At 54.0% G+C, this 17,536-nt stretch overlaps 1 protein-coding gene across 9 annotated transcripts in view; it reads left to right on the top strand.

The window, feature by feature from the left end:
- Shank2 (SH3 and multiple ankyrin repeat domains 2) overlaps positions 1–17,536 on the top strand; it is a 456,357-nt gene that overhangs the window by 429,241 nt on the left and 9,580 nt on the right. For 7 of the 9 annotated variants that reach the window (XM_041666922.1, XM_041666927.1, XM_041666926.1 and 4 more), the window contains 4 exons: positions 6,425–6,555; positions 8,394–8,505; positions 9,322–9,342; positions 10,684–13,087. In XM_041666922.1, the coding sequence (XP_041522856.1) occupies positions 6,425–6,555; positions 8,394–8,505; positions 9,322–9,342; positions 10,684–13,087 (2,668 nt within the window). The remainder of the gene's footprint in view (positions 1–6,424; positions 6,556–8,393; positions 8,506–9,321; positions 9,343–10,683; positions 13,088–17,536) is intronic. The other 2 variants (XM_041666925.1, XM_041666928.1) reach the window with 2 other exon arrangements.

Raw genomic sequence — 17,536 nt, 5'->3', positions numbered from 1 at the left:
TCTGCTCGGCTTCTGTCTGTGATCCCTCGACCTATTTGTGAGTCCCCCCATCTGTGTCCACATCAACATGCTGATGAAGTGACCAGGATCCTCGATGGAGCCTGGCCACAGAGGCCGTGAATCCTCTTCTGTGGAGCTGGTCAGAGATACCCACATGTACTAAGCAGCCAGGAGAGCAGGCAAGAGGGAACCCAGGCTTCATTCCTCTGCCAACACTCAGCTCCCCTCCACTGGGGAAGGAGGGAGCAGTGCGGGCCTTCTAGTTGCCTGTTCCCAGGCTCTTCTGAGTGGGGAACAGGCATGACACAAATCAGAGCCCTGCCCCCCTCAGAAGCACCCTATCACAGGTATATACTCCTGACTGCTCATGATTCCCCAACACTGAGCCAGGTGTGACCTGTGACCCAACAATACAGACGTAAAACATCATTCCACAAGGCTAAGAAGGTCCCTAATGAGGCTGCGGGTGTTCCTAATGGTTGGTGCACTCAGTCTGAGGCCTGGTGTGGGTCTAGAAGCCTGGATGCTTACAACGGGGGTCAGGAGTGCCTAAATCCAGCAGAGTCAGCCTCGGGGCAGGACAGGCACCCTGGAGCTGCCATCATAGCCACTCTGGTTAGCAGGTATCCTTGCAGCAATCCATGCCTTCACCACATCAAGCAGCATGGGACACTCCAGCAGGGTCTCTAGGGTCAAGGCTGTGGCTGATGTCCAGTCTAAGACTGCCCTTCTTCTCAGGGGTCCTATAGTTACATTATAATATGAGCACCACCGCCACCATCAAAAGCCAGACCCAGCTCTAGCCTGTCAGAAGACGCATGCCGCTGTGGGATCCCAAGGCCCAGGGTGCCCCAACAGAGCTGGTGAAGAAAAGCCCATTGTCAAAAAGATGAAATAGAGTCCAGCAAGCCCATCCAAGGGCACCTCCCACAGATGTGCTGCAACAGCTGGGGACAGAGGTTTTGGCCAGCATGAGGTGAATTCACTCAGAGATAGATCACATGCCTTCCATGTGAAAAGCAGAGGAAGGAAGGAAGGAAGGAAGGAAGGAAGGAAGGAAGGAAGGAAGAGTTGAGAAGAAATGCCCCAACCTGAGCTGAGGTTGAAGCAGGAGGGGGCAGGTAGATGCCAAAGGGACCACTGGTCACAGCCCAACCAGGGAGAAGGGACCAGGGAGAAGATACCCAGCTCCCACAGCCACTGCCAGCTTCCACTTGGTTGGTGGACTAGAACCTGCCATGAAAGCTTGGAGCCACGTGGGCCCATGATGCCTGAGTGGGGTGGGTACTCAGCAATGGCTCAGTCGCTCTTGATGCCTGTCCAGGCTGTCTGGGAGGACCTGTTTACCTGGATGAGAGTATGCTCCAGGCAGGCTATATAGATTGAAAGAAGAACCTGGCCTCCCCAGCTACCCTGAGCTGAAGAGTAGCTCCAGTCCCTGCAAATCCTTGTCCACACAAAGACCACAAACGAGGCCACACTTAAAAAGGAGGTCTTGCTGATGCAGCCAAGACAAGGTCACAGCAGGTTAGGTGTGCTATCGAGTAACCATTGACTGGTGGCCCTATGAAGAGAGAAGGCAGCTATCGAGTGTTGCAGTACTGGAAACTCCAGAGGCAGGATTTCTCTCCTGCTAACCCTAACCATGGATGTCCAGCCTCAGAACAGGGAGAGGACAAGCCTTCATCCTTTTCATCTGTTGTTTATGGTCCCAGGAGGTTGCTGAAAGTTCGAAGTGCATGCCTGTAATCCCAGCACTAAAGACCTGAGAGGCAGAAAAATTTTAGGTTCCAGGCCGGCCTTAGCTACATGGGACCTTTCTCAAATAGAGTGAGGCAGCCTCAACCCTGGCTCCACCCAACCGGCCACATCAGCTTAGAGACTCTGGGTTTTCACTGAGCCCTTTGCCTTAGAGCCTGTGGTGGGAAAAATCGCTGTGTCCAACCACCACAGACACAACAACCTAGGGCAACTGAGGTGAGAGTAGAGACTGGGCAGAGTGAGTGGTGGGACAGGTTGTGTGACCATGACCTCCAACCTTGCTTGTCACCTCTGAGTAAGCGCACAGACATTCCCAGACTTGGAGTCCACAAGTCCATGGGGCCCAAACCGCATACCCACGCTTCACTGCCTGGGAGAGCAGACAGGAGGCAGCCCGCTGGTGGCCCGGGTGATGGTGTCATGTTTTGGTTTTTCTTCTGATAGCAGTGCGGCTGAGGAAGCCTGCCCTGTGCTAGCTCACCCTGAAATGGGTACAGCGACATTGCCCTTGCAGAGGAAGCAGAGGCCACTGGCTCTGAGACACCAAAAAGAGAGCATGGTGATTGGGAACAGACAAATCCGTTATCTCAGCTGCTATGAGTACCCATGAATCTCACTGCTGGCTTCATGGATGCTTTTGGAACACCTGCTCTTGGCCTTCCACAAAGATCCTATGTTGTACATGAGAGACAACTGGGTCGCTGCCCTGACCAGGGATTGACTTCTGGGCTCTGACTGCATCATCACCTCACTTGTGGCCAAGGGACAGAAGACCTCAGCAGGTCTTCTGTTGGCTGCCTGGGAGTCAGATGTGCCTGGGAGGTAGCAGTGGGCTGCAGCCTATACTGCTTCCAGCTCTTGCTTTGCCTTTGGCCTTGGGTTGTTTTCCCACCCCAGTACGTTAAGACTTCTTTCCACAGAGTCATGACATCTGGTCAACTGTCACATGAAAAGCAGCAGGTTCCCCAAGTTGAGGACACTAGACATGCCCTCCAGTGCTTCCTCCCGCAACTTTTGGGGCTGCCTGTGGCCCAGGTAAACCCACAGGCTGGGAGATACCATGGTGCACAGGGCAGGCAGGTATTGTTAAGAAATGTGGCTATAGGCTCCTCAGGGAGCCTGACAAATTAGTTACCTCTCTCTCTCTCTCTGGTTCCTGGAAGTCTACAACTTACAGACTGTGGGTGACATACCTGCCTTGTGAGAGACCCCAAACTTGCTTTGAGACTGAGAACTCGGCTCACGGCTGAACTGTTTTGCGTACCATGATGGCTTTCATGTGTGTTATCCAGTCACCAAGACCTCATGTTGGCCCTGCGAGGGCTTGGCCTCCTCAGCCATCTATACAACTCCAGTTCTGGGCTTTGGAAATTAAGCCATGTCCTCAGGAGCCAGCCACCTTTAGTTCCTGTCAATAAGATCTCAAAAATGGAACCTGTGTGGTCAAGTCTATAGTTCCCGTTGGTCAGGAAATCTTAGGAACAAGATGAAAACCCGTCTGTCACCTGACTCACACCAATGGCACTAATGCTAGAAGATCGGGGTCGGAGAAGTTCATAAAGCAGTTCCTAAGGCTGAGGGAGAGGCAGTGCTCGAGACCAGGCCAACATTCAAGGTTCCCGGGGGTGTACCCCAAGACACAACCACACCAGCACTGTCATGTTACTGACTCCACAAGCCTGCCCAGTCAGCTAAGTGAGGCGGATGACTCCGGTGACCCCTACAGGAGCACCCTCCAACTGTGTTCTCAGTGAAAGACACGGCTCTTGCTACAGCTGTGTGGACCGGGATGACGCCTCAAAGCCCCACAGGGTCAGGACCATCACAGGAGACGCTCATCCGAGGACCTGCACAGCCCACTCCTGCTTGGCATTTGGAGATGCCACAGGCATTCATGTGTCAGACAAGAGACCCCACGTGCCACCAGTGAACTCACACACACTGCCGGCCCCTGCCAGGAAGATTATTTGTGACTCCGAGGCTCTTCAGCACGAGTGTGTTCCTTTCATGTCCTATGCTCTCCATGTACCCAGACCCTACATGGCAGACTCTGGTCAACTACCTCCCCTTACTGAGTCTGTACCCAGGACCTTACTAGCAGTACTGTGGCCCTGTGCATCTTGCATCTGATGTTCCAAGGGTTCTTGAGGCCCACAATGTTCCCTTGCCCAGCTGCTACCACCAGCTATTGAGTTCCACTAAGGCCAGATCTTTTGGGCAGGAAAACCAGGAGCTTTCTGAATCTCACCCACACCTCTGCTTGGTAGTCCTAGGCAAGCGCTCACAGGGTGAGCCAGCCAGGAGAGGACCTTCGCTTTTCGAGGTTTGTGCGCAGGCTGGAGGTGGCTGGATTCTTGCAGGTGTCCAGAGCGCTCCACATCAAACACCAAGAGTCACTCCTTGTAACTCAGTGGCCTCCGCGTGCCCCACGTTCCAGGCTCAGGATGCTGTGTCCCCCAGACTCAACCTCTGTGGACAGCAGGAGCAGGTTCAGCACAAACACCTCAAAGGAGAGGAGGGGACTTCTAGAGTGAGGTCAGTGTTCCCTGCCAGCACCCACTGCAGTGGTGGGACATGGCTCTCCAGTGCTAGGGAGATCCTTGAAAGAACAGACTGTGGGATTCACCTCAGCTGAAGCTAAGCCAAATGACCCATACTGAGGGATCTGGCATATAGTGTGGGAGCGCCGATCAAGACAGGCCAGTGTGTCCTGGTTAGCTCACCAAAGCCGGCCACACAAGTATCCGCCCAGCTGGCAGGTGGCCCGTGGGGACTACACAGAAATGAGTTCTGTCCCGGCCATAAAAGCCAACCTGGAGTCCTGGAGGAAGACAGCAGAGAGTCAGGAGGACATGGCCTATAGCACGTGGTGGAAAGCAGTCTGCCGGTGTGCAAAGTGGTAAGCAGACACAACTACAGGTGACAGACACTCCAGCAGGAATGGGCAGGCCCAGGGGAGTGAGGGTGACGCTTTAAAATGAGGGCTTCGTGACTCGGGCCGGAGCACATGGGTGATTGGAGCTGCAAATGTCCTCACTGCCAGTGGAGACAGGAGCCAAGCAGTTGCCTGACCAATCCCTGAGGGGGCAGAGGCCCATGACCAGAGAAGCCTGTGGGCCCAGGTATCAGAGTCAGCTATGAAGAGACACAGCACCTGAGACTGTGTGAGTCTGCAGGCCTGCGGTCTCCTACAGTCTTCGTCCTTCTTTAAGCTCTTTACACATGTGGGAAGGCTCCAAGGCTGTGCAGGACCTGGCATGGGCCACATGTGGACTGCAGACATCATCTGGACTGCTAGAATCAATACTGGTCTGGAATTAGCGGTCTTCTCAGGATGTCGGGCTATGGTGGATACTTTCATTGCCCCCAACCCCAGCACACCCACTTCCTCTGGAGTCCTCCTCAAGGGATTTTGGTTCTGGCCTGCCTTCTTAGAAAACGTGACTTTGCACTGGACACTGAGCGCTACCGTGGCTCTGGGTACTCAGCCAGAGGGTCAGCTTCTCCAACACACCATTGCCAAGTAGCACCCTGGATGACTTGGTAGTTTTGTCACCCTGTGTTCACTAAACAGGCAGTCATATCAGAGCCAGAATGGGAGAGCTTGCCTATAGGACTCAGCTTGTACAACGAATAATCTAGAAGCTAGCATTCCGTGTACCTCAGAAATGATCCGATATGGGAGGTGTCCGCAAGCATGGTTCCCCATCAACTTCATCCTGGCCCAGGGCATCTTGCAGAAAACACAGCCTGGGACAGCTGGGGCCTTTTCCTCAAGGGCCTCTGGGAGGCTGGGGGCCACTGACTATGGGTCTCAGGGAATGGGGTCCCTGTGTTCTGGTGACCTAGACAAAGCCTTGTGCCTGGTTTTGGGACCTCAGTTGTCAGGGTCATTCTAGAATGAGCTTTCATTTTCAAGTTGTTTTTTTTTCTTTTTTACATCTCTTTCACTTTCCAGGACTCCTTAAGCTTTGGTTTTCGTTTTCTAGAACTGGGGATGTTCTAGCATGGGGAGAATATGAAAGTTCCCTATGCAGCACAGGCTCAGATGTCTGGGGTCTCTGCCATTGTATCTGGCTTACTAAACACAGTCAACATCCCAGCCTTGGTGCAGGTTGCTTGCCTTGGAAACTGTGTTTAGTTACGAAAAGGACCACATTTATGAGTGTGTGTGTGTTTGTGTGTGTGTGTGTCACATACCTGGTGACACAGGCCTGTAGTCTCAACCCTCAGAAGACTTGCATAGGAGAAACAAAAGTTCAAGGCCAGTCTGAACTAAATAATGAGACTCTGGCTCGAAATAATAATAGTAATTCCAAAATTAACATGATACCATCAATAACAAACCCCATTTGTTGGATCTGAAGATGGCAAGTCACAGGTCCTGGGTGGTATAGTGGTCTCTATAGGGGAAGGCTGAGATGCTGAGGTCTCCCATTGTCTTTGTCCAGTGTACACACCTCAGGCAGGTGAGGTCTGGGATGCGTGGTGGTGCCCTAGTGGGATGTGTGGAGTGGGGAGAGATGCATGCTTGCTCCCCACGCCACAGCCTGCCCGCTGTTCCAGACACAGTGGCTGCGTGCCTGCATTCTCCTAGCTAAGCCTACCAACTCCCCAAAATGCCGTGAGACTAAGCCACTCCCACCCTTGCTTTGTCTTCTAGATAAACCCGAAGAGATAGTGCCAGCCTCTAAGCCCTCCAGGACCGCAGAGAATGTGGCCATAGAATCGAGGGTGGCGACCATCAAGCAGCGGCCCACTAGCCGGTGCTTCCCAGCAGCCTCTGATGTGAACGTGAGCCAGTGGGACTGGGTAGGGTTTGGGCGTGACTGGGTAGGGTTTGGGCTGGCCTGGCTGGTGGGCAGTCAGAAGGCTCAACATGCATGGGGCAGGCCAATTCAGCAGCTGACCTTCAACACCCTCTCTTCATAGGTTCAAAGCCCATTTCCATGGGCGAGCACTCTGGTTCAACACAGATCTGCAGTGAGTCAGTGACCAGGCTAAAGTGCAAAGCTCACCACTCCTGCATGCCATCTTGGCCTGGGTTTATCCACAGAGCCCCAGACCTTGAGGGTGTCCTCCATATGCCCAATCAAGAGACCACAGTCATAGAGGCTGTGGAAGTGTTCCTCAGACAGTTGCCTTCCTAGAGCCCCACACACTGGTCCTCTGTACATACGCTTAGCGCATGCTCTGAACTGGGTTGACAGCATCCTTAGAAGGGAAGCTGCTTGGTGTGCTGGACGTCATTGAGTCCATGGGAAGCACTGGATGCCAGCTCACAGCAGCTGCTGCTGCTATGCTTGCCCACCCCAAGTAAAAGGCACTCCCAGAAAAGAGGTGACAAGTTCCTCAGGAGCCAGGGCTGAGTCTGGGCAAAGGTGAGGGCTTCATACCCCTTGATGCCTCCCTCTGGTTTCTAGTCACCATCACCGTCCGTTGCTAGGTATGGACACTGACTGTCCCACCACATAGCTGGGTATTTTCTTTGACTCACTTTCAGATTAGCTTGGTTTAATCCAGCCCTTTCAGACAATAACACCCACAGTTGCCATGAATTTGTTAAGAGTTTTATATGCAATAAAATAGATATTACTGAAGTTCAAATGTTCACTTCAGTCCTCTTCCCTCTCAAAGTCCCATAGGTGGCGCCCCGTCCTTCAACCTAGCCACTCTCCACCCTGACAGCCCCTGGGACACGTTCCTCTGGCCTCCCAGGGGCCAATATCCTACCTCCCCAGCCTCAGGCTCTAGAGTACAGGCTCTGAAGCCCAGATGAGCCTGTCAGAGTTCCCCCAAACATGTTCCTAGTGCGCCTTAGGGCCTTAACTTTCCCAAATCCCTCCCAGGCCTGTGGGGCATAACTGGCGATCTCTCTCAGACTGGCAGGACACACAGCATAGGTGTAGCAGCTGTGAGGAGGCAGAGTGTGCTCTCTGAGAGTCCACCTGCAGGCCACAGGAAGGACAGAGCCCGCTGCAGTCTTTGTGACACATTCCGGGGTCACTTACAGTTCTTCCTGGGTGACAGGTCAGGCATCCTACTCATTTGCACAGGCCCTGTCACCTGACCACACCCATTGTAGCTAGAAGAGGAAACAGGATCCCAGCTGAGGATTTGACCAAAGTCACGAGGACATGAGGACCCAGGGTTTGGCCTGGATCAGACCCCACTGCCTACCACACTGTTTTTCCCATGGGCCAGCCATCCTGGCCCTGAGCTTCTTTGCCGACTGGCCTGGTAGATGCTGTCTCAGCAAAGTGTGGCTGCCTAGAGCTGGGCATGCTGGTGTCATATGCACAGGAGCCAAATGGAGTGTGGGAGGGCGTGGCCTGAGGAAGCCAATGGTGATTGATGCCTACTGCTCCCAGAGCTTTCTGTCATTTCTGGTCCTGTCAGTATGGGTTGGGGGCTCCCAGGGATGCACGCTGTCTCAGCAAAGTGTGGCTGCCTAGAGCTGGGCATGCTGGTGTCATATGCACAGGAGCCAAATGGAGTGTGGGAGGGCGTGGCCTGAGGAAGCCAATGGTGATTGATGCCTACTGCTCCCAGAGCTTTCTGTCATTTCTGGTCCTGTCAGTATGGGTTGGGGGCTCCCAGGGATGCACCTCACCTGGTTCTCTTGTTTGCAGTCCATGTACGAGCGCCAAGGGATTGCTGTAATGACGCCCACGGTCCCTGGGAGCCCGAAAGGCCCATTTCTGGGCCTCCCTCGAGGTACGATGCGAAGGCAGAAATCGATAGGTAAGAAGTGTGACCCCCACCCGAAGACGTTGCCCCTAAGCTTTCAATTGCAGCCCTCAGCTCCTCAGGAGTTCTGGGCTCCTGACTCCTGGCCCATTGGTTGCCTTGGCACCTAGACCCTAACCATTCCCCACCAGGCCTGCCTACCAGGGGGCAGGTGCCCAGCCTCTCTCCTACCAGGCAGCCCCTTGAACTTGGTGGGGTATAAAACCTCCCTTTAACGGTGTTTTCTCTAATCTAAGCACTTGGGGGAGCAGGATGGAGGGCGGGCCAGGCGGGCAGACCCCTCCAGTCAATGTTTCATAGACTGAGCTCAAGGGACATACTTCTCCGGGTGGCTGGGTCAGGTATGAACCGCTTTGTGTAAGAAAGCTTGCCTTCCTCGCTAACATCCCGTTTCCCTCATTGGCTCGGACAGGGCAAGGTAAACCTGACCCCTCGAGACAGAAAAAAACTCCAGTGTGGTCCGTACCACGTGAACTTTCTGGAAGCCAAGGCTACTGCTGGACACAGTGGAGCCTTGCCACATAAAGAGAGGGGGTTTGCAACCTCCAGCCTCACCAGGGCACTGCCAGAAACATAAGCTCTGTGTGTTCCAGAAGCTCCTCCTGACGATGCTGCCAGTGGCATGGCATGTCTGTTTTTAGTCAGAGGAGGAGGCAGGAGGCGGCATCTAGGTGATAATGACCATGGTGGCGTCTGCAGCTTGGGTGGCTCGCCCACCCCTGGCATACTCTGGGCCGGGCATAGCTGTACACACACCTTGTTGTATTTCTGGATCTTTCTGGCTAATAACAATTGATTTCCTCCTGTCAGACAGCAGAATCTTTCTATCAGGTCAGTGAACCCCCAGTTTGGAATCTGTAACTTGAATGTATCCTGGTTTACTTTATAAGGGGTATTCTTAAATTATTACTCCTTGGGAATGTCACCTTTAGGTGACAACTCACAGTATATGGTTCACAGAGATCTCCTTCAGCAACAGACCTCTGAGATGGCAAATTAGCCTCCCACAGGAGTATGTTCAATTTGGAATACCCTTATCAAATGGAAGTTCTCATGGAATAAGTGACTGTAGTTTGTCCTGGAAATTTTTTTTTTAATTTCAAGTAATTCATTTTGTTGCCTCTGAAAACCTGCATGCCCCTGTGTGAGAACCCATCCTTGGCGTCTGCCGCTGTGTGTGCTGCTTCTGTCTCTGTGTTTTAGGCCGTGCTGGAGCCTACTGTCACCCCAGCTAATACTCCCAGAGCAAACCCAGGCTGTGCCATGGCTGCAGCCACATCCCTGCTCATGGTCACGTTCACACACTTTCGCCAGTCAGGCCTCAGAACACGGTTCTGCTTTTTCATGACAGCCAACCACAACTCTCCAGAGGTCCTACAGGCCCACTGCAGTGCTTCTGTGGAGCTGGGCCACTGGCGTGCTGATGGATCAGCATCCTGCAGCTACTGTGGGCCAAGACCAAGTGGAGAACCAAGACTCCCTCCCCTCACAGGGACAGCCCTTGCCAGAATGGCCTTTCTTTTGTGCCAGCCACCTGCTGAGGGCTGAGGAGTTCAATGTACACAAAGCCCTCTGTGTGGCCCAGAGGAATCAAGTGACAAAACTGGTCATTGTCCCCTTGGAGAAGACCACACAAGAACAGTAGCACCTTTTAGTAGCACACATGGGCCGCCACTAGGTAGTGGGCTGTTCTAGACAAGTGGCAGATCCGCCTGGTAACTGGGCAAGAGGGCCAGCAGCCCTGACCTTTATGCCACTCACATGGCCTCTCAGAGTTGGATAAAAGTCTCAGTCCCGTGGGAGCCCTCACCAGGCCAGAGAGAGACAGATGCCTCCTGCACCAGCACCTCTATGGACGCACACGCAGCCACATCTTTGGGTTCACATGGCCAGAGCTCGACCTGAGGGTACACACAGCCTCACCCCAGACTCCATGGTGTGCCCCCAGAAAAGCAAATCCCTAGATTTGTTCACCACACCAAACACCTCTCTTTCTGGTTCCGGCTCCTAGAGGGTGTGTAACTAACCCCAGCGTCCTGGCTGTGCTGTGCTGTCTAACAACTGTCTACTGTCTCAGTCTGTGATGTGTGAAGACACAGTGTGTTACACAGTCCTGGGGCCTCCATTGGGCTTTGAGATTGCCGGACTTAAAAACATGTTTTCTGCTTACAGGGATAACAGAGGAAGAGCGGCAGTTTCTGGCTCCCCCGATGCTGAAGTTCACCCGAAGCCTGTCCATGCCGGACACTTCTGAGGACATACCCCCTCCGCCGCAGTCTGTGCCCCCGTCTCCCCCTCCACCTTCCCCCACCACGTACAACTGCCCCAAGTCCCCGACTCCAAGAGTCTATGGGACAATTAAGCCTGCATTCAATCAGAACCCCGTCGCCAAGGTGCCACCAGCGACCAGGTCTGATACTGTGGCCACCATGATGAGGGAAAAGGGGATGTTCTACAGGAGAGAGCTGGACCGATTCTCCCTGGACTCTGAAGATGTCTACAGCCGCAGCCCCGCCCCACAGGCCACCTTCCGCACCAAGCGGGGACAGATGCCTGAGAACCCATACTCAGAGGTGGGGAAGATAGCCAGCAAGGCCGTCTACGTCCCTGCCAAGCCAGCCAGGCGGAAGGGCATGCTGGTGAAGCAGTCCAACGTGGAGGACAGCCCTGAGAAGACATGCTCCATCCCCATCCCAACCATCATCGTCAAGGAACCCTCCACCAGCAGCAGCGGTAAGAGCAGCCAGGGCAGCAGCATGGAGATCGACCCCCAGGCCACCGAGCCTGGCCAGCTGAGGCCAGACGACAGCCTCACTGTCAGCAGTCCCTTCGCTGCCGCCATTGCTGGGGCTGTGCGTGACCGGGAGAAGCGTCTGGAAGCCAGGAGGAATTCCCCGGCCTTCCTCTCCACAGACCTGGGAGATGAGGATGTGGGTCTGGGGCCACCTGCTCCCCGGATACGGCCCTCCAACTTCCCTGAGGAGGGTGGGTTTGGTGACGAGGATGGAACGGAACAGCCACTATCGCCTACCCCTGGGACAGCACCCAGGGAGCTGGAGAACCACTTCCTAGGTGGTGGTGAGGCTGGTACTCCGGGGGAGACCGGGGGACCCCTGAGTTCCACATCCAAAGCCAAGGGGCCTGAGAGTGGCCTAGCAGCTCCTCTCAAGAGTGGCAGCCCAGCCAGCCCTGAGAATTACGTGCACCCACTCACAGGGCGGCTGCTCGACCCCAGCTCCCCACTGGCCCTGGCACTCTCTGCCAGGGATCGAGCCATGCAGGAGTCTCAGCAGGGGCACAAGGGGGAGGTCCCCAAGGCTGACCTCAACAAGCCTCTCTACATCGATACCAAAATGCGGCCCAGTGTGGAGTCCGGCTTTCCTCCAGTCACCAGGCAGAACACCCGGGGTCCCCTGCGACGGCAAGAGACAGAGAACAAGTACGAGACAGACCTGAGCAAGGACCGGAGGAGTGACGATAAGAAGAACATGCTGATCAACATCGTGGATACGGCCCAGCAGAAGTCAGCCGGCCTGCTGATGGTGCACACGGTGGACATCCCCACAGCAGGGCCACCCCTGGAGGAAGAGGAGGACAGAGAGGATGTGGATATAAAGCCAGACCACTCACCCTCCACAGTGCCAGAAGGCGTTCCCAAAACCGAAGGTGCTTTACAGATCTCCGCTGCCCCGGAGCCCGCCGCTGCGCCCGGCAGGACCATTGTGGCAGCGGGCTCCGTGGAAGAGGCAGTGATTCTGCCATTCCGCATCCCCCCTCCCCCTCTGGCGTCCGTGGACTTGGATGAGGACTTCCTTTTCACAGAACCGTTGCCTCCTCCCCTGGAATTTGCAAATAGTTTTGATATTCCTGATGACCGGGCAGCTTCAGTTCCCGCTCTTGCTGACTTGGTCAAGCAGAAGAAAAATGACACCCCTCAGCCCCCTTCGTTGAACTCCAGGCAGCCAGCCAACTCTACAGACAGTAAGAAGCCAACGGGCATTTCAAACTGTCTGCCCTCCTCATTCCTGCCACCCCCTGAAAGCTTTGACGCCGTCACCGACTCCGGGATCGAGGAGGTGGACAGCCGAAGTAGCAGCGACCACCATCTCGAGACAACCAGCACCATCTCCACAGTGTCCAGTATCTCCACGCTGTCCTCAGAGGGCGGGGAGAGCATGGATACCTGTACAGTCTATGCAGACGGGCAAGCCTTTGTGGTTGACAAACCCCCAGTACCTCCAAAGCCAAAAATGAAGCCCATTGTGCACAAAAGCAATGCACTTTACCAAGACACGCTCCCGGAAGAGGACACAGATGGCTTCGTGATCCCCCCACCCGCACCTCCACCCCCACCGGGCAGTGCCCAGGCCAGTATGGCAAAAGTCATCCAGCCAAGGACCTCCAAGTTGTGGGGTGATGTCACAGAGGTCAAAAGCCCAATTCTCTCAGGCCCAAAGGCAAATGTCATCAGTGAGCTAAACTCCATTCTGCAGCAGATGAACAGGGGGAAATCCATCAAGCCCGGGGAAGGGCTGGAACTGCCCGTGGGAGCCAAGTCAGCCAACCTCGCTCCAAGGTAAGTTCACAGTCAGCTTGGGCATGTGTGGTCCAGTACTGGCCAAGCAAAACCACTGGAGAGCCACTAATGCAATCGAGAAGAGGGGACCATCGTGGTCTCTGCCACACCTATTAGGCTGTAACCTTCCTGTCACCATCCTGTCACCGGACTACAGCAGAGCCAAGACCGTGGCTGTCATACAGCCTATGACACACAGACACATAAAGACGCCAGATTGCACTGGGCCAGGCCCATGGTCGCTTCCAGAAGGAAGCTCAGGTCTCTGTTCCGTTCCTTCCAGCCTTTTGCCGGGACCATCTTGAAGGCAGGCAGAGATTCATTAAAACCCAAACTGGTGACCAGAGGTGGCCAGAGGATGGGTGGTGTAGCCAGGTGTCTGAACATGCGTCTGTCATTCCCTCTCCCTCAATCACTAGTTTGAGGACTGGACTGGGGAAAGAGCTGGGTCATTTGCTGAGGATGAACACCTGCTGCATGGCTTCACCACCCTACCCAGGGTGACATCCCAAAGGGTTCATTGCCAGTTGGGCCCAATGGGCCATTTTCAGCATCGTGTAGGGTTTAACAGGCTACCTTCACTGGGATGGGAGTAGAATAAATTCATTCTTTCTACACCCAACCAGAAGGTTCTAGAACAACCCCTTGACTATATGAAGCTTTGGGATGGTACCCAGAAGCCCTGAAAACTCCACCCTCTCCGTGGCTCTCTTGTTTTTGTTTCCGTGCGTGTACATGCATGATGTTGTTCATGTCCTTGTGCTTCTCAGCTGCTCCGACTGATGGCTGAGCTCAGGTTTCATAGTTTTGACTAATGAAGTCTTTCCTTATTCTCCCGCTGGGCAGGCGTCTGATTCAAACAACCAAGCCCATTAATCAGGAACATCACACTGCATTTGAGTCTTGAGGTTTGGGCTGTGAGCCACGGTTCTCTCTCTTACCTTTCTGTGTGTTTGTAAAGTGAATGACTTGGATGCCTGCTTTACTCCTCTGAGAAATACTGATTGGTCGATGTAAAGAAGTGTGTGGATGCCGCCGCCCGTTGCCAGGACACCCGCTACAGGTGGTGTGCAAAAGCATGCTCCCATGGCTCCCTGCTAGCTAGGGGACATCTGCAGAAACCCCTCACTTCTGGTGGATGTAACTACATAAACAACTGCAAGTTATATTCTGACGTCTCTAAAATGTGCGTGTTTCGCCCTTTGACCGTGCCGCGCAACCCCTTGTTGTCCATCCCCTTGTGAAACGTTTGCAAGCCCCGGGGTGGTGTTTATGACAGCAGGGTCCTGGGCAGTAAGTCCGTTCTTCAGAGAGGCTAAGCAGGTAGCTGACTTAGGACAGACTCGCAGCCTCTCTTGCCCCCCTGTTACAGCCATCTTCAGCAGAAGAGAAGCTGAGAGGGAACTGAGTTCAGGACTGCAGAGCTCACTGGCGAGGGGGATCCCATGTCAGGATTGCCGAGCTTGTCTACTGGCCTCATTCACGGGGTCATTCTGAATGGCCGCAGGTGATCCCCTGTCCTTTGTTTTCCTGCTTAGACAATCTCTGGTGGCTCCGAATGGAGGGAGTCTTACCCTCCACTGGGTGCTGGGATTCCTGGTTGCCAGGTCAGGGTAAGCTCAGAGAGACCATCACCAGCACAGTCCCAGTGGGCAGCACTGCCAACCACCCAGACAATTTGTTCATAACCCAAGCTTCTCACAGCAAGGACTTTAGCTAAGACCTTCAAACACCAGGCATTCTGTCACATGGGTTCCACATAAGAGCCGTGAAGCACAGTCAAGGGGACTCTGTGGGAAGTTACTACTCCTAAGATGGCAATGGGGATTGACTGCAGAGACAGGGCCACTGAAGACCATCTGTAAGACTGAGCTCCCAAGAAGACAGGAGCATCTGTTGGACCTGGAACTCTCCTGCTGCTGAGGGGAGAGATGACAGTGACTGACCTCAAGCAGTAGAGGAAACACATACCTCCAACCCTCCTTTTCAGATCTAAGGACTGCACCAGGTTGGGCACACACATAGGGCACTGGGATATCAGCTGCAACAGCAAGACACGGGACCACAGGTAGTTCACAGACCCACCAATGCATCCCATGTGGCAGTTAGAGGTCCAAGTTCTGCCTCTTGTCTCAGGTGCATTGGCCACCTGCTCACATTGCTCAAACAACTCTGCTGCCTTCACTGTCGGGACCAGGATGACAACTGTGTTCACTCAATGCAGGCATCTTGCCACCACTTGTAAATGCTTATAAAAGTTGGGAGTTCTGAGCCAGGTGGTGGTGGTGGCGCACACCTTTAATCCCAGCACTTGGGAGGCAGAGGCAAGCAGATTTCTGTGAATTCAAGGCCAGCCTGGTCTACAAAGCTAGTTCCAGGACAGCCAGTGTTACACAAAGAAACCCTGTCTCAAAAACAAAACGGGAGAGAGTCCTGAATTATCCTGAGCAAAATGAGGTTCAAAATCCAATGGAGGGGATTATTACTGAGGAAAAAAGAAATGAGGGTTTGAGGGAAAGTAAAAACTGGCCATGTCGTCTGAAGTGACACACGCTAAGGCAGAGAGACCCTGTTTCCTCAATGGTGACTTTGTTCACCAAAGAAGAGCCAGCTCTGTTCCTCGGTGGTTCCACCGTGTGAGAGGAGTTTTGCTGAATTCATTTCGCCTTTGAAATCATGTTCCTTTCGCTGCTGGAGTCTCTTATGAGCACTGAGAAACTCAACTTACGCCAGCGCCAGGACAGGGTCCAGGGAGGAGCAAACGTTAGATGGCCTGGCACTGACTTCCTTGGGTGTAAGGGATCTAACTTTAGTATAGTCAAGGTTTCTACCCGACCCCGAAATCAGGGCAATGTGGAATTACAAAATTAATTACAAATATGTTGAAAGGGGATTTTCTTTATCAGAAACACCTCCTGGGCCTACCTGAAAAATCCATGGAGCGAAGCCGTGGGGCAGTTGTAGCCACAGGCCTGATCCTGAAGCAATCTCATAGTTCGAGTCAGACCAGAACGAAGGAAGGAAGGAAGCGGATGGATCTAAAATCACTCTTCCCCCACTGCCCGCAGGCTCCTCCTATACTGGCTGTGCTCCAATACTGAGCCCACTGCTCAGCAGCTCTGCCCTCCCCAAGAGCCTAGAACTCAGAGGACACGGCTGTGTGGTGTCTGCCTCAGCCCCTGTGGGATAGATACATAAAGGCATCATGGGAACCCTGGGATGTTCCTTAGCTAGACAGAGCTTCTGGCTTTCAGAGGCCTCCTGTCTAATGTATCTGCTGATGTATCTGCCCACCGTGGAGGTGGCAGGCCCGAGTGACATTCTTGTTGCTTTGTGGATCTAGGCAGAGCACTTAGTTGTCCTGGTTAAAGCAGCGTGAGACCAGTGCCCAGCCATGATAGGGAGTTCAATAAGCCACTAGCAGCCACTGTCTGTAGCCCAGTACCCAACCCAAGAAAGAGACAAGAGGACATCACCACAGAGGACACCATGGCCCTCCGCACCGCCAGCCTCTGTTGATGGCCCAAGGTACCAGGCGCCATGTGGTGCCATTGAGAAGCGCAGTCTTTGCCCCTTTTGGGGGAGTGCCAAGTTCTTGAGGTTAGAAATGGCAAATACAAAGTGAGACCGGACGGCAATGTGGTAAGTGCCCCAGAGGGAAAAGGATACTCCGTCAAGATAGAGCGCCCCTGTGCAGAAAGGAGCTGGTTCTCCGAGGAAGTGATTTCCAATGACTTGAAATACAAGAAGGAGCCCGCTGTACAGAAACCCCGGAAGCACAGCACCCTGAACACAGCGGGTGGACAGTGTGAAGCTGGGCTGGAAGGGACTCCCCCTGCAGGCAAGTCCGAGCCCAGCCAAGAGGCAAGGAGTGAGAGGCTGCGACGACACAGGATTAGATCCAAGGGGTAGAAACTATGCAGAGACTGACCAGGGCTTACCAGAACTGGACTCCGGTGTCTTTGAAATCCCCGAGGCTGCCTGCGTGTGGACATGGGGAGGATGCTTTTGAGTGACCTGAAATACACATGCTGAAGAGGAGAGGTGTCTTGGAGATGAAGAACTAGACCAGGCTGCCCGCCTGTAAGCACAGACCCAGGCTGAACTGGCTATGACCTGGGACATAGGAGCGTCCTCCCTTGGCTGTCGTTAGAAAGCAGGGTAAAACCTGTTCTCTTCCAGCATCCGTGGACAGACTCGGCTTGTGTTCACCCTCCCTAGATCTCGGGGTAGTGAGTGCTGGAGGGATCCCCACAGCTCCTTCTGAGGGTGTGGTCACACTTCTGGCCAGCACTTTGGCCTCCATCTTGCTGAAGCACACAGGGGCTTGGGAGGAAAACAATGGTACTAAGGAAGTCCGGGTCCCCAAGATCCCTGGGAAGGCAGTGTTTAGGAGCCTACGGGGCTTCACTCAACCCCTGCTGTCCTGAACTCCTAGGTCCCTGAACT

This window comes from Microtus oregoni, unplaced genomic scaffold (assembly GCF_018167655.1).
Source record: "Microtus oregoni isolate MIOR12 unplaced genomic scaffold, Mior012 000016F_ref0000370, whole genome shotgun sequence".
Lineage (NCBI taxonomy): Eukaryota > Metazoa > Chordata > Mammalia > Rodentia > Cricetidae > Microtus > Microtus oregoni.
Note: the sequence above shows the minus strand (reverse complement) of the source record. Positions and strands in the feature narration are given on the sequence as shown.